Source organism: Thermobia domestica, chromosome 16 (assembly GCF_964235325.1).
Source record: "Thermobia domestica chromosome 16, izTheDome1.hap1.1, whole genome shotgun sequence".
Taxonomy (NCBI): domain Eukaryota; kingdom Metazoa; phylum Arthropoda; class Insecta; order Zygentoma; family Lepismatidae; genus Thermobia; species Thermobia domestica.
In genome coordinates, this window is record NC_137469.1 from 38,296,802 (window position 1) to 38,318,883 (window position 22,082).

Here is a 22,082-nt window from a genome sequence, read left to right on the forward strand (position 1 = left end):
TGGTTACTGGTTCGATTTCCACTATGCGAGGACTTACCTGGGATAGAAAGCCAAATTCTGGCTCCGATTCCATCTTAAACAGCAAAAACCCCGTGATTTAACCTAGATCAGTGGTTCTCAAACTTTCCGATAACGCGGACCCCCTGTGGATTCGGAAAGTGATCCGCGGACCCCCTTGCAATGCTATCTGAAATTTCTCATGGTATTAAAAACTATACTGATTAGAATTACCAGTGACAACAAAAAGATCAAGAAAAATATTGCAATAAGTAATTTATTCTAAAGGTACACTCATGTCCAAAATTGTTGTCGCATGTCTATAAATATGTTGTTATAGAAACATAACTTGATAACAAATTCGCCCAGTATTTCTTATAATGTTAGTATGTGTATAATCGGCAGAGATTATAATGTTAGATGTGGCAAATTTCATGTCAAAGGAGCAGTAAATAAGAACAATAAAACGAAAATAAAACTTTCTTGTCCATTTAGCAAGATTTTGTTTTACTCATTCTAATTTTCGTATTTATAATTCTTTTCCTATGAAATTTACCACTAATATACATTTCCCGATTATAATATAGTATCAATATTAAAAGTACTCTGAAAATCATATCAAATTATATTCTTACAAGATGACAGTTATAGATAGGGAAGAATCATTTTGGACATGAGTGTACATGATTGATTCCTACTGAAGGAAATTTCAATTGAAAATACAGTAAATTTCAAGACTAGATATCAATGTACTTTTTTTTTTTTTTTTTTTTTTTTTTTTAAAGGAGATTCACTTGATAAACAATGTTCTCAAATGTGAGGTCATTAACATGAGGAATGAAATTCTTTCTGTTTTTCCATAAGTACACTGAAATCCGGAATAAGTTTTATCACAATCAATCTTAGATCCGATTCCACATTAAGACGATTTCGTTTTCAGGTTTTAATACTGCAAGGAGCAGAAAAAATTTGTTCACTTAAGTAAGTGGTAGGGAAAGGCATCAAATGTTGTAGTGCATTTATAGACAACTCTTCATACTCACAGGGCAGAAATTTAGTAAAGTACGAAAACATCTTTTTAGTAACTGAAAAGAATACTTCTTGCATAATAGCTGTGAGTTTCATTTTATTATAACACATTTCAATTTTTAGGCGTCGTGGACCCCCTGGCTACGTCTCACGGACCCCAAGGGGTCCGCGTACCCCACTTTGAGAACCATTGACCTAGATATTTAAAAGAAACGCTAAATTGCCAATAAACCACACAACTGATCCGAAATACTACATTTTCACGAAGCAGATTTTCCTATCTTTCTGGAATGAATTAATCTCACTCTAGTAGCAAAGACAACTTGCAAACCGCTTGCTGTAAGCTTGCAATGGAAGTCGGTAAGCTTCCATCCGGCTTGATTGGAAAGTGTGCAAGCATGCCGCAAGATGGATTCAAGTAACAAAGTTACATGGAGGCAACCTTGCATTCAGTGTTCCATTCAAGCTTGACGCAGGCGTTTTACGCTGGCAACCAGCCAATAGCCAATGATCGGCCAATGATACTATGACGCTCTGTGAAGGATTTAAAGAATCGTTTGCAAGTACAACAAAAGGCAGATTGTATGAAAGCACCGTTGAACGGACAAGCAAAGCAAGGCAAAAGCCAAGCACGCACCAACTGGCCGGAAGCTCTCTTCCTACTTGGGCATCGTTAAGTCGAGATACCAATAATATTCATTAATTAAAACTAATAATGAACTCAACAATATTATTAGCATTCAAGAAAAAATAAATGGTCAGAAATTTTCTCTATCTATCTATCTCATATATATATATACAGTGGCGGATCCAGGATATGATCAAGAGAGGGGCTAAACCATAGTTTGCCTTTTATCCAGTGTAAAGCAGGATTGAAGTCCATTTTATCCAGTGTAAACCTGAGCGTCAAGGGGGGCTATAGCCCTTATAGCCCCCCTTAGATCCACCACTGTATATATATATATATATATATATATCGATATATCTTATCCATCGAAACAAAATCATACTGGTAACTAAACTAACTCTTAATTTTCATGCGTAGTTTTTGAGAAATTCCACAAAAACGAAATTTTATGGTGCTAAAAAGCCAATAACAATCGATAGATTTTATTCTGTTAGAACAAATTGTTTATTTATTTATTTATTTATTTATTTATTTATTTACTGTTAAATAGCAGACTATATTTATTGCCATTTTATCTTCTAGCACTAATGGTGACACATACTCGTAAAGGTGACGCGCGTACTGCTTGTTGTATATGTTACTATAAATTTAAATATGTAAATTTGTATAATAAAGATCTAATGTTTATGAATATGTATATTTTCAGATGTATAATCGTGATAGCCTTGACCGCTAGTGTCTCATACGTAGTGAACCATGCTGCACAGGAAATTACAAATAGCAGCTCCCCTCCGCCACCGGAAGGTAACCAGACCCTCGATGTATTACTAAGGCTTCAGTGGCCAAGGACAGGTATATATGCACACACACATCTTTTCTTACTACTCTATGTAGATTGAATTACTGTTGAGTCAGGCTACTTTTTTTTTTTTTTTTTTTTTTAACTTTCTCATAATTAAGTTTCGTCTATGTAGCTTAAATAGTTCAAGAAACTTTCCATTCATGCAAATGGAAAACTCCAGCAATTTTATTTCAGGGTGGCTGAACAGAGGGAAAAATTTCACATTAGAAAATAAATACATTCATAAAGTTCACTCACTAATTTGACAGTAAATTATTATTGTTATTAATAGCGACACGATGGTGCAATGCTAGAATGCTTATCTCTGGTGCGGAAGGTCTCCGATTCCATCCTAGGCTACCCTCATGCCGTGAGCGTCGGTGGACCACCGATAGGCAACTAGCGACCTCTCGCCAAAAATTGGCGGCCCCGTAGCGACGATCCAAAGTGGCCCCACTTCCATTTTGAAAATTATACCAGTAGTGGCAGAGATGCGACGAAACACCAATGAACCAGAAAATTACTCTGTAATCGCTTGGTTCAATCTCTGTTCGGACGTCCATCTTTCATATAACCGCTTTCCGTGATCTGTCCTCTGTCGTCCTGCCAATGAGTGTTTTCCGGAGATCTTGACTTACCTGGGTAAGATGTTGAAGGACATCTCCAAAAGGTATTACTTAATTATTTCTAAATTGCCTGTCGGTCTCAATAATGAGATGAGTATTAGACACCAAGAGGTTCGGATGTCTCGTCTCGAAAACCTCACAGACGATCAGACGGTTAATCAGACCACAACGCACACCAACACTATTCATACACACAACAAAAACACTGGATTAAAGGACACTATGCTTATTTATTATAATACTATTTAAAGAAAAAAGTAAAAAATAACGGATTAGAAAAATAATCACAACACTCAACACTGCATATGTATGATTATTTTCATTAATAAAGTCACACTTTATTTTCTCACTATACTTTAGCCCTTTGTCACTTTATATATTAGGATTGAAGATTAAGATAATGATTCCATTAGCTATACTTTTCTCACACCATTAATGCATTTGGGGGATTAGCACTGGGGAAAAGTCGCCGGGATAATCCCACGTTGCTACTCCAAACAATCCTCAAATGTTGACGTTTATCCTCAGTGAAAATAGGTAGTCTCCAAAGTGGAATGATAATGTTGGAGGGCGCATTTATAACTTTGACGCACAAGGTTTGTGAACCTCGGACTTTACTGATTGGGGCTAGCCACGATGAAGTCATTCACTGGTGGCTAATAACGTATACCCGTTAGCACAATATTACACTTGATGCTGACGCGACGTGCGTGGTTGTTGCTTCGAAACGTGGAGTAACACTCCTTGAACTTACAGGTTCGAGATACGAGCTGCATTGACCCACTGATCAATGTTGGCAGTTCGTTCTCAAAAACACTCAGGTTAAATCACCTGTTTGCACATGCAAATAGAATATATATATAAAAAAAAACAGTTGACGTTAATTTTAGTCCACTGGCCACGACGCACAAGACATTGCGATAACTTGACTGTAGAAACATTCAGATCACGAACTGCTAAAGCGATGTGGCTGGCGTCACCCTGGTGCTCAAGACCGGTGTGTGCTTGAGAATTGGGATCATCAAGAATGAGAATTGGGATCATATGAGTGAAGTAGTGAGAGTTATTTATATTTGAAGCTCACACATACCATTATTAACAATTGTCGATCCATTGCTGGATGAATGTCTTTTAAATACTTTTTGACAACTATCTATCTTGGATAATTCGTTTCCAAGATATTCGAAGTGCAACATAATTTCATCACACCATGTATGCTGTGTAGGTCGCATGTCACAAGAAAATTATATCTATCTACCTATCTGTCTGCTATATCTCTCAGATATATATACAGAGAGAGAACCGGTTGTTAAAAAATTAGAATATCACCACTGGGTAATAGTCCTGAGAAGTCAGTAATTTAAATTTGAATCATTTTACAGTGTTAGTCACTACTATAACTCATGTATATGTCATTTTCTAAGAAATAATGCAAATTTCAGAAACGCCTCATCCACCTTGGCCAGAACCAATCCCAAATGCAACAGAACTCCAAGAGGCTTTACAACTGGGACTTTCAAAACTTCATATAAAAGAGGAGCTGGAACGGACTCTTCTGGCTCAAGGGCTGTTCGCCAAGCAAGGCAGTTCTACAGGCTATCATCAAGCCTCTACAGCGACCTCACGACACAGTACTCAAGAATGCAGGGTTGGTTTTATTATAGAACACGCAACGAAACATTTAAGGTGAGTTATAAGCCATTGTATTACTATTATTATAATTTTACAAGTATTTCGAAGTTTATTTCAACATTCAATAGCGAAAGTCAATAGACAATTGCAAATTCCAATGTTTATATCCAGACTAAATACCAGATTAGATACACCTATGTGAAAACTTACGTAAATGACCTTTTATCGAAAATACATTCCCTTTGCTAATATAGGGAAATTTTTGAAGAATGAAAGAATTACTGTTTCAACGGGAGGAAAGATTGTTGACAAATATGTTTCAAAATTTCTGTTCGATATTAGCTAAAATAATTAAATTATAACAGAACGTTTAAATTGTCTTCCACTACTGACACTGTAAAAGAGAATAGCATACAGAGAAATTTTATTACTCAACGCTGAACATTGAAACTTCACTAGGAAAAACAAGGTACTTACATACGATTTTTTTTTTGTCTATCATGAAATTATAATAGATATTACCTGCAGAATACCAACATTCGTATCTGAAGATAGAATTACACATTAACTAAACAGTAAAAGTGATATATCAAAATACGCGAATGTGTAAGCGGTTATGAGTCGTGACTGGGATAAGGTATCTATCTCTGAGTCAGCCTTAGTTGTTATGTATATGCATATTACAGGAAGTTAAAGTATGTTTGCCTTGTAGGAAACATGGGAATACAACGGGACGAGGGCCAAAGATAAAACCTCATTGGCTTCCCAAAGGAATGTGCGACAACAATTCTTCACACGAATGGACCTCTTGTCACAAGATGATGTACCGCACGGAGAATGGTACTTGCAATAATATTCAGCATCCAGAGTGGGGGACAGCAATGAGACCTTATCGGAGATACATGCCACCAGATTATCAAGATGGTACGTATGACCAGTTCGATTTTATCACTAAACTCAAAGATACAAACAAAATGAACAATGATTTTATTACTTGTATTAGTAGAAAAATTGTACTTATCAGAAACAAAGTATTACTTATTTATGCTGAGCATAAATTTTGTTGTTATTGTACTTTAGTTTCAACATAGAAGAGTATGTTTTCTTTTCTCTTCATCTGTCAATTAGCCCAAGAATTTTAGGCCAAAAAAAGTCGAATCGACCTAACAAATTAAAAGGAAGTTGAGACTTGGCACAATTGTTTATTACCTCATACTAATGAAAATACTAAAAGTCCCCTAGAATCCAACTTGTGCTTCGGCCGCCATCTTGGAAAATGGCGGCCAAATTTATGTTTTTTTGGGGGAGAATTACTTGAACACCGTTACAGATATAAAAAAATTCCAAGAGACAAAAAATATTATTCATGAAAAACAAACATTTTTTATATATAACATTTTTCTGTAGGATGAAAAATAAAAAAAATAAAAAATACACAAGATTGAAGATCATCAATTTTGAATGTTATTGAGGATATGCAAAATTCAAATAGATTTTTCTAGTAGAATTGCTATTATTGTGAAATATTTTTTTTCTTAGCAGGATAATTTAGTCCTCAGGGGTATCAAATAATATTTTTAGTAATGAATTCTCACAATTTTTTCCACTGACACTGTCCACAAATCGATGATCACAACAATCCTGAGTATACACACTTGCATCTTTTTGTAACTAACAGAATATCGTTTCAGGACTTCGAAAGACTTACAACACAAGGCTACTTTTCCATAAGGCGGACTGACAGATTTTGGTCTGGAATTTTAATGGAGATGTGCATTGAACAGATTTTAATGCGTAGCTTTAAGGCTATTGGTGGACTTACACATGGCCGAAGAATCATAGATTCTACTCTTCAGAGATGGGTTTCATCAACTCCAGTCTGTACTGAAATAACTGAAGCGTTAACGGATTTCACTGGAATTAATGTAACGAGTTTACGTCATAGCACAGAACTGAGAAAATCTCGTCCGTTAAGAGATTCCAAAGATTTTTTGTAATTTGTAAGCTGGTTACGAGAACATAACCCATTTGGTCAATCCACAGTACACTTGGTGAATCTTTCAAGTGGGCTGGTAGCGCTCATCAATTACATGCGATAGGGCACTGGAGATTGGGACAAACACAATGAAATCACTTGTAGGGAGTGTAACTTTTGCGATGTCCGTATGCAAGAGAAGAAGAAAATAGTTCCTTTATTGAAACTGATATCAGGTACAATAAAAATAAGCCATGAGACTGTTATATTGAAATTCCCACAAGAACTCTTCTACAGAATGGTATGTCTGGACAAAAGCAAAACAGAACCGAAAGCAAACTTTAAACATGAACTGACAAGCATGCCACCATCATAATTTGATTTATCACTGTTACGAAAAAGGAAACAAAACCTTCCATTGTAAATGCTCCTCATGCACAAAGTGAGACCCCGACTTTACCATGCAATTCCTTCTATGTTTTAGATGGAGGAAGTATTCTACATTGTGTGGTTTGGCCAAAACCAGTTACGTTTGGTGAAATATTTGACTTGTACGTAACATATATTGAGTGCCATTATGGTAAAAATTGTATAGTGGTGTTTTATGGCTATCCAGATAAAGAAACAACAAAAAGAGCAAAGCAAGAACGACGAGTAGCTAAACGATCTTCTTAAGACCATTTTTGATGAACATACACCAACCAATATATCACAGACAGATTTTCTTGCAAACAGAAACAACAAACGAGCTCTCATTCAATTTCTGATGCATACCTTGAAAGCCAAAGACTACACTGTTCTACAGACAGAGAGTAATGCAAGTACAGTAGAGCGTCGATTATCCGAACGTCGGTCAACCGAACGACCGCTTAACCGAACTGTGTACTCGCTCGCACCTGTTACTCTCCCACCCTACCGTCCATCATCCCCCTCACTCCCAAACCAAGTTTTACACAGTAGTCGCCGCACTGAGCCACCGCTGGCGGAACATTGCTTCTAATAGGGCCTTCATAAGCGCTGCTGACCGGCCAAGCCGCCAGTCGCTGTTTCAACAATCAGCACACTCCTGTCGGTTTGGCACTGGCTGTAGAAGTAGCGGCAGTATCAAAGCTGTTCACAGCAACAGCTGCGCCAGCTTAGAGTTGAGGCGTGCCGCTCCGCGCATGGCAAATAAACATGTACAGTTCGATTATCCGAACAAACCAGTTTTCCGAACACTCATGTCCCCCAATTACTTCGGATAATCGACGCTCTACTGTACTCTCATTGTTAGGACTGCTCTGAGTCAAGTCCATAGTAAAAAAGACAACAGTTGTTGTTGGACAGGATACTAATCTACTTGTCGTTTTAACTGCTTTAGCACCTGAAGATTTTGAAGAGGTATTGTTTTCTCAAGCTGGGAAAATCCAACAGCTTACCAAATATCTTTAACATATCAGAAGAGACAGGAAGAGGAAAATTGGGGAGGCTTGTGAAGTTTTATTGTTTGCTCATGCCATGACTGGATGCGACATATCAGCAATATATAATAAAAGGTAAAGTTCGAGGACTCGGACTTCTTCAGACTTAAGAAAAGCGATGAAAATATCCAACGAAGCGAATGCCAAAAAAGAAGCTACCAAAGCTGCTGGAGACAAGTTTTTATTAAAATTTTATGGATCGAAATCAAAAAATGAAAATGAAATTTTTGAGTTTTACGCCCCACGGTTAGAATCGAAATCAAATACACTAGCGACTTCCGATACATCAGATACAGTCGTACAGTGGCAAAAAAGAAGAAGAAGAAGCTAGATACATCTTTTCAACTGGCATGGCTTCCTCCAACCAGCGCAGCTGCAGAGCAACATTCCTATAGAGTATACTTACAGGTTCAGGAATGGTTGGGAACTGTTTGGAACCGATCGATTTTGATTGTTAAATGATGAGAGGATCACTCAGACCTATCCCTACTTCAAAGGAAGCAGCTCCATTAGAACTGCTCAACATCATTTTGTGCAACTGCAAAGCAGGATGTACAAAGCGATACAAGTGTGTACACTCAGAATTATTGTATTCATCGATGTGTGGCAGTGACGTAACAAAAGGGAGCTAAATGGGTGCCGGATTAGGGAGGGCGCAGAACTGGGCAAATGTTTATTTTCACTATAAGGCAAGGAAAAGGGTTTTAGCAAACTAAAGATCATAAAAAAGATTACCCCAGAAACTTAAAACAACAACGACTCACAAACCTTAGGATCATACCCATAGAGCATAAGTTCTCTTCAAAGTATCTTTTGAGGACGGAGCCTGCAAAGTTAAAATTTAGTTCCAACTTTTTGTGTTTTCATTTAAGTTATATCGATTTAAGAGATTTGTAAAATACCGAGTATCATACTCGAGGCAATAGCTTGACTGTATGTCATAATTAAATAGTCTAGTCTAAAGCAACAGACGGTTGATTCATTCTGTACATATGCACATCCCAATAAATTCCAAAAACATTGTTATTTGTAGTTATGGTAAGACTATAAGAATATGTCAAGGATGTTACTCTCAGATTGTTTGGCAATCAAATACTAATTAGTTTGGCGTTTTATCTTGTACTAAAAAATAAATTATGTACAGCTATTTTGAAATCAAGCTTTACCACTTGAAGAAAAACTGGAATAGGATTACTGTGTGATTTCAATATCAGGTGTAGCCGGGGAACGTTTTGGTTTGGTTGGTCGAGGAGGGGGCGCTAAGGTGAGTTTTTGTCTAGTTGTGTCGCTGATATGTGGAGAGTGTCAGGGAAAAAAATGTGAGAATTCATCACTGGAAATGGTATTTGATATATGGACTAAATTACCTTGGTAAGAAAAATATTTCATAATAATAACAATTCTACTAGAAAAATCTATTTGAAGTTTGCATATCCTCAATAACATTCAAAATTAGTGATGAGCTCCTCCGTGGCTAAGCGGTTAGCGTACGTGCCTTTGGCGTGAGAGACCCGGGTTCGATTCCCGGCGGGAGCTCATGTGGTTCGGATTCCACGTTAATCAGTAGGTCCACGTCTCATATAGCCTCGCTGCTGCAAAGGACGCTAAACTAAAATCAACTCAAATCAAAATTAGTGATATTCAATCTTGTATAACTATTTTTATTCTTCATCCTACAGAAAAATGTTATATATAAAAATGTTTGCTTTTTCATGAATAATATTTTTTGCCTCTTGGATTTTTTTATATCTGTAACGGTTTTCAAGTATTCGCAAAAAAAAAATATATGTGGCCGTCATTTTCCAAGATTCTAGGGGACTTTTAGTATTTTCATTAGTATGAGCTAATAAACAATTGTGCCAAGTCAAGTCTCAACTTCCTTCTGATTTGTTAGATCGATTTTCCTCCAATTCTTCGTCTAAATCAGCGTTTCCCAACCTTTTTCAACTTGCGGCACACTATGGGTGTAACTTGAATTCTCGCGGCACACTCATAGATTTTATTTTATTTAAATATAAAATACCATGGTATCTTTTTCTATGATTACTGATCTCACAGAGAAGAAAGCTCGATCACTGATTTTCCACCATGGTAAATCATTATGCTTATTTTTCATTCTAATTTAAAAATAGAAAACAATTGCAATGAAATATTGGACTTAGGTTTTTAAAAATACGCTTTCTTTTTCGAAAACTCCATCCAAACTTTCACTAACAAGGAAGATCACTAAATAACGAACGAACAAACAAATCTCTTTTACTTTTAAAACACAAATGTAGGTAATTCGTATGCATGTTTGTTTTGTCGAAAGGATTGAATATTTTAAAATTTGAAGTTACGAAATAGTCTGCAACAATAAAGAAGCAATAATGGTCATAACGTCATAACAATGATAACAAATACCTTTTTCAATATTAAAATGTACAGAAAAGTAACGCGGTATGAAACTTAAAAATTGTAGATTCATATTAGAGGTTCATAGTAATGTGAAATACAAATACACATTTTTCCCTATGTCCTGCAATTTAATTGATATAGAATTAATTTTGTTTCTATTTACTCGCGGCACACCAGCGGCCCATTCACGGCACACCAGTGTGCCGCGGCACATCGGTTGGGAAACGCTGGTCTAAATCTTTTAACATTTAGAGGCGGGTCAATCGTTACGTTAACAAAACTTCTATACGTAGTAGACGAGTCTGGTTTATAAGTCTAATCTTAATTTAATTTGTCAAATAAATCATTCAATTTATTATAATTCAATAAAAATAGAAATTATTTATTTTTGTTTATTTATGTTTATTATTTGTTTTCAAAGAAAGACAGATTTATTCGTAAAACAGGCATCTCTAAAACGTTTAAGCATGATGGATTTGAAATATATAATCCGAAGTAGTGCCATTTGAAAAACACAACTTTTTATTGAGTTGGCAATACTGTCAGTCTGGTTTGTTTTGTTAAAGAGTATGTCAAATACTGTCCTATAGTAACGCATTTATAAAATTTCATAATTTTTTCCCCATCTGTTTTAAAATTTACAGGGACGTTCCAAGTTAAATGGTTATAGGCCTATATTTTTTATTTGTCTTAAAATGCTCGTGTAACTATCTTGAGAAACACTTCTATTCATGAAAAGTAATACCCACTGCACATTACAGTAGAACCCCTCTAATCCTACCCCTTTGGGACTGGGGGTATGTTCGGAACGCAAAAAAGGTCGGATTATCAGAAAATACGAAAAAAAATACAGATTTGCGATAAAATAAACAAAATTTGAATTGAAAAAATGACTGTATTGTTCTCTACAGTAAAAACAAACGAACAGTAAGCACTAAAACTGCACATTACAGTACAGAAAACATGCACAACCAGTGGCGTATTTAGGGGGGGCTTCCGGGCTTAAGCCCCCCCCCGAAATCTTACTTACTATAGTAAAGTATATGAAATATCTTGCAGAATTTTCACATTTTCAGGCAAAGCCCTCCCCGAAAGTTAGCAAAGCCCCCCCCGAAAGAAAATCGTAAATACGCCACTGTGCACAACGAAAGAAACGATACCAAAGATGACGGAGCACTAAAGCAGATATGCGGTAACAGCAAGTAAACAACTATGCTGCGACGGCAGTAAACAACAATGGGCGTTGTGAGTCACCGACGAGTCGGGACAAGTTCGGCTCGATCACGGTCGGATCAACCGGAGTGGCGGACCAGCCAAGAGCGGACGAGAGGGGTTCTACTGTATAGAGAAAAGGAAATGGTCCTTGGTTCAATCTTTATCATCATTCGCTTACTCAGTGGACAGGCAATACATATTCGAGGCATGTTGAGCTACTAACTTTTGTTCAGGCGCGAGAATTGTCATTCTGTGTGAGTAATATAAAGGCAAAATAGAGTTTAAAATTACTTCTGTACCGCACCCATCAGTATGATCGCCACTAAATGACATACATCGAGACCAGTGTTGCCACAGTCCAAGCTCTGGAGTGGGCTGAGAAATAGTACCAAATTGAAACAAAAAGGGCTGAATTCACTATTTTATACCAGTGTATTACAAGTCTCTATAACATGATACAAAAAGAGGTAAATTTCTAGAACACTCTCCCTACCTCTTTCAAGAGTCCAAATCAAGGAAGTGCTCTTTTTAAAAATTACTTTTTTAAAACACCCAAATAGGAGAACCCGTGGAAGTAGATGAAACTTTTCTCGCACGTAGGAAGTTTAACAGAGGCTCTAAATTAAAAGGGGAAACAGTTATCATCTTCGAAATGTATTGTAAGGAAACTAAACGCACCTCTATTTCAAAGTGACCAATAAACCAAAGCAATATTATAGCCATTTATGAAAAAATATATAAAACGAGGAACAAATCAATCATCTCCGAGTTCATGTGTAAACAGTATGTTATAATAAAATATTAAAATATAAATTATTGCACTTTATTCTCGCTTATGTTACAACCGAAGGAGGATAATAGACTGTAAGAATATAAGATACTAATTAAACTGGCATTGTGACTGAAAATGTGACAAGTAGTTGTTAAATGATGCTGAATTGGACAGAATTGTACCAACTTTTTCACAAAAGGGGCTGAAAATGTCAGCGTGGTACTAACGGACCGATGAATGACAAAAAGGGCTGAATTTGGTACAATTGTGCCAAGTGTGGCATCACTGATCGAGACCTTACGAAACCTTTCGCTACTCGCCCAACTTTCTTCTGCTTTGTGACAGCCAAAAGGCGACACTTCCTTACCCGGAATGCTTACGCGGTCTGTGTATATATAGGCCTTATCAAAAAATAAAATTGCGTTATCTTAAATTTCTGATTTATTTATTCAATTAATCTTAGATATTCATTACACTATTCAATATGGTGTTCATTTTGATAGGTCTTTGCTCTCCAAGAGGTGGATATGAAGGAGGTGACCTACCGCGACCTCGTGATGTTAGTCGAGTGATCCACCCTCCCATCTATCGTGCAGATCCCAAATACACAATGATGGCTGCAGCATGGGGACAATTTGTGGACCACGACATTACAGCTACCGCTTTGAGTAAAGGTAAGTTGTTATTAATATAGTGTAGTGGATCTGTCTTTAGATATACATAGGGAAAAACAAGTTTGTCACTACACGCTACAAACTTGTTCGATTGAGCACCATGCACTATTATTCATTCCTCCATGCTCCTGATAATCACAAAATGTGGTGGTAAGACTATCGCGTGTTCCAGGATTCTTGTATTTTGAATCTTGCAATGTAGACAATCTTCTGATATAGCTTTAGATAAAGAAATCGGTTGGTATTTGATCAGGTGAACTTGTAGGCCAGTTAACGAAACCACACCATCAACTTGAATATTGGCACGCGACTCATTGACGCAAGATTGCAGAGTAATGAAGCAGCGCTTCATCACGCTGAGAGTAGGCTGAAAGTCATGGAACCAAAAATCTCCTGTAGCTTGTTCAAATAGGTATACGAGAAGTGCTAATACTCACCAAGAAAACAAAATATAACAGAAATAATTTTTTCTTGTTTTTAAAATAGTCTACTGATCTTGCAATGCGCTTTGTCCATCGCCATTCCAAAACTCCCTGTTGGAATATTTTTTCTTGCTTCTGAAACAAGGTAGTCACAGTATTAATGATTGGATTGTCATCCCGAAAAACCTGCCCAAGGAGATGTACCTCAAAAGTGGGTACAGGTGAAAGTCACCTGGAGCTAGGCCAGGCGAATAGAGGATGAACCATCAATTCAAATTCAGCTGTATGAATTGGAGTTATGGCAACACCTAACTTGTGGACGGAAGCATTATTCTGATGTAGCAGCACGCTACAAGTCAAGATTCCTCGTCCTCTCCAAGAATACACTTGCCATTATCTTTCTGGCTGACTTGAACACGAAATTTTTTTCGAGATTTGGGAGCTGATGTGTTTCCACTGCATCAAGTTTTGCTTGGATTTGAGGTCAAAGTGATGGACTCATAGGGTGACCCAAAAGTAGGCATTCAACCTTGCATTGATCAAGTATAACATTCTAGTTTATGGATTTACTTCCTCCCGCTCTTCAGAGCTTAAAATGTAAGTAAAAACACACTAAGAACAAATAATAAAGAAACTAAGTCTAACTGAAGGATAACAATAGGAAATGATATAAAATGCAATGAGCTGATCAGTACGGTAGTAGGTAAGGGGAACATATCTAAAGAAAATGGTAATTGAAGTAATTAGTTTTTCTAATTGAACTCATGAAAGAGTATGACGTGGGTAATTGAAATTATGATTGCGTACGGTGTATGTAATTGAAGTAATTAGTTTTTGTAATTGAAGTTGTGAAAAGAGTATGACGTATGTAATTGAAGTGATAACGCGTGGCAGATGGTGCCGCTGGCGCCATTACTGTCTGACCGTAATGCGAGTTTCCTTTATACTTTTTCCGCCCGTCTACTTTGTATATTACCGACTGCCGCACTGTATTGAATGTTAGCTTTTTGCTGGCGCCATTATCGTCGCGAGTTTTTTGCCCGCCCGCTTTGTATATATGCCGCTCGGTAGCCACGTACGCTAATGGTATTTTTATTTATAGATACCGGCACAGTTTGTATATTTATTTATTATTGTGACTTAAGTAAGAAGAGAAAGTTTACGTACCTTTGATGACACGGCCGCTATTTTGTTGACTATTTCCTGGTTGTTTGTTGTTGCAGTTGTATATAATTTATGTCCATATTGCAGTGTTGTCTGTAATGAGAATAATTACAGTGATTTTTTTTCCCCCTAAATAATTACATTTTCCTTTCTTTAGGGATTTCTTTTTGTAATGTTGCAGCGAAAAAGGGTAACTAGATTTTCGATAATTTGTATGTAAGCTATTGAGTGTTTCCTTTTATGTACAGTGATTAGACTACGTATAGTTACCTATATTTTTTACGTAATGAGACCAAACCCTAATTATGAATTATACTTTTACTTTCTATTAGATTAATTATGAATTTACCTTGCACTTTTTTTATTTATATAATTGAAAATGGTCAATATTAATTAACCTATAATACTTACCATATGTATATACTTACGTATGAAGAATTGAGCTTTACCACTTGTGGTTTTTGATGGACGGATTTGGTTTTCCAATATGGCGGCGTTGCGTGATCGTTGAATAGAGGTTTCTCCATAGTAGGAGTGTGAAATGCGAATACGCGCGTTTTGCTTGCATTTCCGTATAGATTGATGCTAATTAAATTTGTGATGAATTTGGATGGGCGAAGTTGCATAGTTTATTACATTATTACAATATATGTTTAATTTATATTAAATTTTGTTTTATCGTGTGTTTAATTATTATAAAATTGAAATAATAATAATAGATAACGATACATTTTGATAAAGAAAGCGGAACCCCACAGTACTACGATATGTACAACTGTGCTGCCATCTATTGGCAATAATTACAACTTCATTTAACAGGCACGTTATATGGGAGACTGATACAGAATGAAGGGGGAGATTTAAGGTGAACTACATGAGATTTAGATGTACAAGGAAGAGAACAGAATAAAATAAATAGAGAAAATATTATTGTTTATTGAATTGAAGCAACATTTAAGCGTAATATAGTAGTTTGCAATGAGGTTATTAAATTAGGTTTAACTGGATACGTATGCACTTTGTAGGGTTGTTTATTATTTATTTAGGATTTTTTTTATTTAATAATATGGTTTGTAGAAGTATATTGAGTTACTATAAAATAGAACAAACTTATATTTTATTTGTATAGATGCACCTATGTTTATACAAGGGTGCAGTTTTAGTATTGGTTTGCGTTAGCGTATTTGAATGTGCGGAACGGCACATGATGGATTTGGAGCGGGCGGTGTATTACAACATTGTATCTGTTGGAGGATTTTGGTACTACGGTTTTGCATTGATGAATATATATATGTCGCATAGATTGACGAAATGCTGAAGATTGTTTTTTTATGCTAATTGGCACTACGATTTCCATTTGAAAGAATTAGATAAATAATAGCTTGAAAATATTTAAAATGGATTACGGTATGAAGCATAATATTTAAGTATATTGTATTTGCTATGATTGAGAACCGGAAAATATATATGTAATTGCTACTATGGAATTAACAAGTATCAGAGATAAATACATTAGCTACCATTTATTGTGTGCTGGATTATAAGAATATACTACTTATAATGTTTGGTTTAAGTGCTGAGAAGTGTTATATGCTGATTGATTTTTTCGTGGGGAATTGATTTAATTTGAAGCAACAACAAATACATTTGACAAATATTTGATGTATTTGCAAGCATTGAAATGGGTATAAAATGTTTTATGTATGTAAAATATTTTTGTAAAATAGAATTGTTATACATGAATGTAGGCACCATAGCGTCTTATTACAGACCCTGCGATTTTTAGAAAAAATTAACGATAACACAAAGACGTTACGGAATACATGCTTTATGTTACATATGGAAACACGATAAGGACTATTTGATAAATTTTGCTATTTAGGAAATAATATTTTACAGAAGAAGGTGTTTTGGATATATTCTACAAGAGAAACAACCAATGTGCTGTAATTGTATGACAGAATAGGACAATATGAGTACCAGTTTGAATATTATGTGCATTTAATTGGTATGGAATTAGTTACAGTATTTTTTTATTGAACCTAGGGTGATAATATAGAGCTAAAATCTTAGAGGTATGGTTGCGTGTCTTATTAGGATATATTTTTATAACTGTGCGTGTACTATACTTGTTTATTACAAAATTTGATACATTTTACTGAATTAAAATCGTGCCGCATTTTTAGCAGGTATAAGGTTTCTTACCATGGTGTTGATGAAGATAATGGAAAGATTGTATTTTTTCGTATTTTTTGGAATAATATTGTATACAAGAAGATGCTATTGGATATATTGTACAAGGAAAACAAATATTGTGCTGTAATTGTATGACAAAATAGGACAATGTGCCTACCACTTTGAATATTATGCGCATTTAAATGGTATGGAATTAGTTGCAGTAATTTTTTATTGAACTTAGGCGATAATATAGAGCTAAAATCTTACAGGTAAGGTTTGGGCGTTTTACTAGGATATATTTTTTATAACTGTGCATATACTATACTTGTTTATTACAAATCTTTGATACATTTTACTGAATTAAAATTGTGCCGCATTTTCAGCAGGTATAAGGTTTCTTACCACGGTGCTGATTAAGATATTGGAAAGCTTGCATTTTTTCGTATTTTTTGGAATAATATTGTATACAAGAAGATGCTATGGGATATATTCTACAAGGAAAACAAATAATGTGCTGTAATTGTATGACAGAATAGGACAATATGCGTACCAGTTTGAATATTATGTGCATTTAAGCGGTATGGAATTAGTTGCAGTATTTTTTATTGAACCTAGAGTGATAATATAGAGCTAAAATCTTACAGGTATGGCCGCGTGTCTTATTAGGATATATTTTTATAACTGTGCGTGTACTATACTTGTTTATTACAAAATTTGATACATTTTACTGAATTAAAATTGTGCCGCATTTTTAGCAGGTATAAGGTTTCTTACCATGGTGTTGATTAAGATAATGGAAAGATTGTATTTTTTCGTATTTTTTGGAATAATATTGTATACAAGAAGATGCTATTGGATATATCGTACAAGGAAAACAAATAATGTGGTATAATTGTATGACAGAATACGACAATGTGCGTACCACTTTGAATATTATGTGTATTTAAGCGGTATGGAATTAGTTGCAGTAATTTTTATTGAGCTTAGGGTAATAATATAATATAGAGCTAAAATTTTACAGGTAAGGTTTGTATGGGTTATTAGGATATATTTTTTATGGTTGTACATGTACTATACTTGATTATTACAAATCTTTGATACATTTTACTGAATTAAAAAATTGTGCCGCATTTTGGCAGATATAAGGTTTTTTTTTACCATTTGTACGGTTTAAACAAGAGAATACATAGAGACTTTAGTATTTATAATTTATGTAATACGTTACTATATATTAATTATAGATATTATGTATGAAGTGTAATGATGAAGAGGTCTACAACGAAATAATATCAGGATTAGAACTTGTTGAACTGGTGAATAGAAAATGGTCAGATATATCTATGTATATATTACATGTATTATACTTATTTGGAAACACATACCGAATTGATTTAAATAATGCTGGCGCGTGTATTACAACGTGAAAGTATATAAGATTTACATCCTTTTATTAGGATATATGTGTACATATTTTAGTTTAATAATAATAATACAAACTGAATTATTTTTAGTTTTTATATGGCAAAGAGAAGAACCTTACGCATGCTTTAGTTGTGGAAAAACAGAAATGCACGATCGTAGGAAAACTTGCATCAGTATTTTGAACGGATTTACACAATATAGATTTTAATGTTGGACATACTTGGAGATACTTAAAATATGAGATCTATGAGAACGTACCGCGAAAAAATATTGTAGACAGAACTATTTTTTTACTAATTTAAAATTGTTGTATAGTTACAAGAGAGAATTTCTGATACTATTTTTTTATTTTGCTTATGAATTACTAGATATAATATTTTAATTATTTGTGGTGAAACGATAGTAATAACGATTTTTTATGTAAATATATGGAGCTATTTATTGTACAATATGAAATACATGGTTTGCAATATAGATACAATGCTTATTTTACTTACTTACAGAGAATATACATATGTATTTGGTTATAGTATTATGTTTATATAGAAATACTTTACACTAGAAATAAGCATTTAATTGAACCACCACATTTTTTATTTGGATTTAAATGAACATCGAATGTCTATATAGGTGTACAGAATGTAAGAATTTCGCATTGATTTTTTTTACAGACATTTGGTTTTAGCCATATTATTTTATATAAAAACTATGAGTTACTCATTATTTCTATTATATATTAAACTAAACTAAATTAACGGATATATATAATTACGGATCACAATTATGCTATAAGAATTTGCGAAATTTATAAGATTTCGATAATAGCTGAAAATATTACAACTACTGGTGACAGTATTTTGTTTAATACACAATTATATATAGTGTACATGTAGCTGGCACACAATAACCGTAATATCTATGGATAATGAACTCTGGATATTTACAATGATATGATTTAGGCGATATTTTTTATTAACAACTATAAAATAATTGTTTAGATTTCAAAGCATCACATATTTTAGGCACATATATTTATGAAACTATAATTATGCCTTTAATTTGACTAGTAATATAATGAAGAAACCTTGAAATTATTTGAAGATGTCTATTAAACTAATATAACTTATTATATATAGAAATTTTATTTACTCAAAGTTTTATTTGATTAGACATATTGAAGATTTAATAGTGACGTGTTACTTGGGTAACATTGCTCATTATTTGAAACCACACTTAACATTAATAACTATGAACATGATGCAAACATTGATTTTACTGTGAAATTGTGTATATATATTATTTTCTGGGAGGCCTATTACAGTACAACAGGTGATTTTACAATAGTTATTATTTTATGAACAGACTAACCCCTATTTATACATTTTCTGTTTTGTTAATATTACCTAAGCACTTTGACTTGTAAATACTTTGAGTACTGCCATGGGTTGTTTTTTTGACACTTTTATACCTAGTTATGAGACATTGATAGCCAGTACCCACTACTGTTTGCATTATATTTTAGTTTATTAAGTAGGGTAAATTTTGGAATCACATTAATTTGATTATGGTAGGTAGTGGAGAGTTTTCCTGAATGATGTTATGAACCTTTGAGGATTTATACCACATAGAATTGACTAGTTAAACTTATTTTACCCACATTTTACATAAAAAAAATGTATTGAGATATATTTTACCAACATACAATAAACAGAACTAATGAAGGTTGATTATGACTACGAACAAATACCCTTTAGTAACATGACAGTGTATTTCAGTACTTTTTGGTAAGGGCATTAAGTAAGAAATTAGACACAATAGCTCCTAATTGAAGAATGGAACACATGTTTGAATAGCGTCTTGCAGCGCAAGACATACTTCGGATACACTGTTTCAACAGTATATATTGTGGTGGTATAGAACATATTATGGATACACTGTTTAAACAATTTATACCTTGGGTGGTACAGGACATATTATGGATATACTGTTTAAGCAAATTATAGCGTTTGCAGCACAGAGCGTATTATTGATTTGATGTTTTATTACATTGCATATACCTGTTGATACTTCTATTATATAGCCATGTTACAAACTAAAAACAACCAATTTTGTGCAACATGATATAGGGAAAGTATACTTAGTTAGACAAGAGATGCATTTAGACAGTACATGAATTTACTTTATATAGGAAATTGGGAACTGCCATGGTTGGTGGATATGGATATAGAGTTATGACTCATTTTAGTAATAAAGATTTGTTATATTTAATGTTGAATATAGTATTTGGTAGTACAGATGCATATATTGCTAAAGCACACAGAACTTTTTTATTGAATATATATATATATATATATATATATATATATATATATATATATATATATATATATATATATATACATAGTTTGATCATATTTTAATTATTAAACTTTATATTTACAACAGAGAATGCATTACAGAATGTGCGATAGATATATGAACACAACTTTAATTTATTATGATTAACAATAGTTTAAATTTATTTATTTTGGTTGCATGAAATTAACATTAACAAATTTTTTATCGACAAACGTATATAGATGCACCTTTGAAAAACTAATTTCGTTTATTTATTTATTTTGGTTGTATGAAATTAACATTAACAAATTTCTTATCGACAAACCTATATAGATGTACCTTTGAAAAACTAATTTCGTTTATTTATATAGGGAAATTTTATATATTTATGACTATTTGAAAACTTTGATACTATACAGAGCAGAATAATTGATTATTGTAGGACAGTTATTGTTTGATATCTGAATAGTATACCAGCACAGAAGGAATAAATCACTTTTACAAAAATATTTACTTGCAGATAGCTTCGTTAAGAATTAAAGATTGAATTTAATGTATCAGTACTAGAGCTGATCAATTAATAAAATTATTGAGTTCAGCGTTACAGGAACATGTTTAGGCGAAACGGAGGTGAATGATGATGGAATAAGTGTTGAAATGAAAAAAAAAAATAAATAATCATAATATTGTCAGCTTCAAATTAACTTCGGAACTAACATTGAATTAGGGACCACATATGCAGCCGAATCGAGTGCTTACTAGCCAATTATAAGTAAGAATAGAGAGTTCCAACTGCTGAAAAGAATTTAGTGAGAAACTAGTGATAATAGTATTTATCATTTTTATTTGGATGGATATAAACTACATTGACGGTAATTTTAGATATTTCCCTCAAGATTTTGTTATTGTAATCAAAATGTTTTGACTATGGTGCATTTTTGACGATACAAATTGTTTAAATATTATGAAAATAAGAAACTTTATGAAATACTACTAAACACAAAATGCAGTAGTATTAGTACAACCAGTGTTACTATTTACGGAATGTCATATTGCGAATATGTATACATGGAACCAGACATTGGAGAGAACACAGTAAGCTTGTACCATAACATGTACTTTGAACATTTTTTTTTGACAAACAAGCATTATTTTTTTATACATTGTTTTTCCTAGAAAAATCCAAGAACATAGCTTCCTGGCAATGGTAAAGTTTTCATTTAGATACTGCTAAGTCATTTTATAAACTCTGTTGACGGCATAATTTCCTTGGTTACTACCCATTAACTCTAACTTGTGAAAGAACTAATTGA

At 34.0% G+C, this 22,082-nt stretch overlaps 1 protein-coding gene and 1 long non-coding RNA gene across 2 annotated transcripts in view; one reads left to right on the forward strand and one right to left on the reverse strand.

The window, feature by feature from the left end:
* Positions 1-15,375, reverse strand: part of LOC145673028 (uncharacterized) — a 101,719-nt gene extending 86,344 nt beyond the window's left edge. The window contains exons 1-2 of the long non-coding RNA XR_014128709.1: positions 15,261-15,375; positions 14,836-14,925 (exon numbers count right to left, since the gene is read on the reverse strand). This is a non-coding gene — a long non-coding RNA (uncharacterized LOC145673028). The remainder of the gene's footprint in view (positions 1-14,835; positions 14,926-15,260) is intronic.
* The window catches only part of LOC145673027 (immunomodulatory peroxidase-like), a 78,166-nt gene that overhangs the window by 3,857 nt on the left and 52,227 nt on the right, over positions 1-22,082 (forward strand). Inside the window, exons 3-6 of the mRNA XM_081742351.1 lie at positions 2,361-2,506; positions 4,564-4,807; positions 5,466-5,677; positions 13,076-13,246. Coding sequence (XP_081598477.1) covers positions 2,361-2,506; positions 4,564-4,807; positions 5,466-5,677; positions 13,076-13,246 — 773 coding nt within the window. The remainder of the gene's footprint in view (positions 1-2,360; positions 2,507-4,563; positions 4,808-5,465; positions 5,678-13,075; positions 13,247-22,082) is intronic.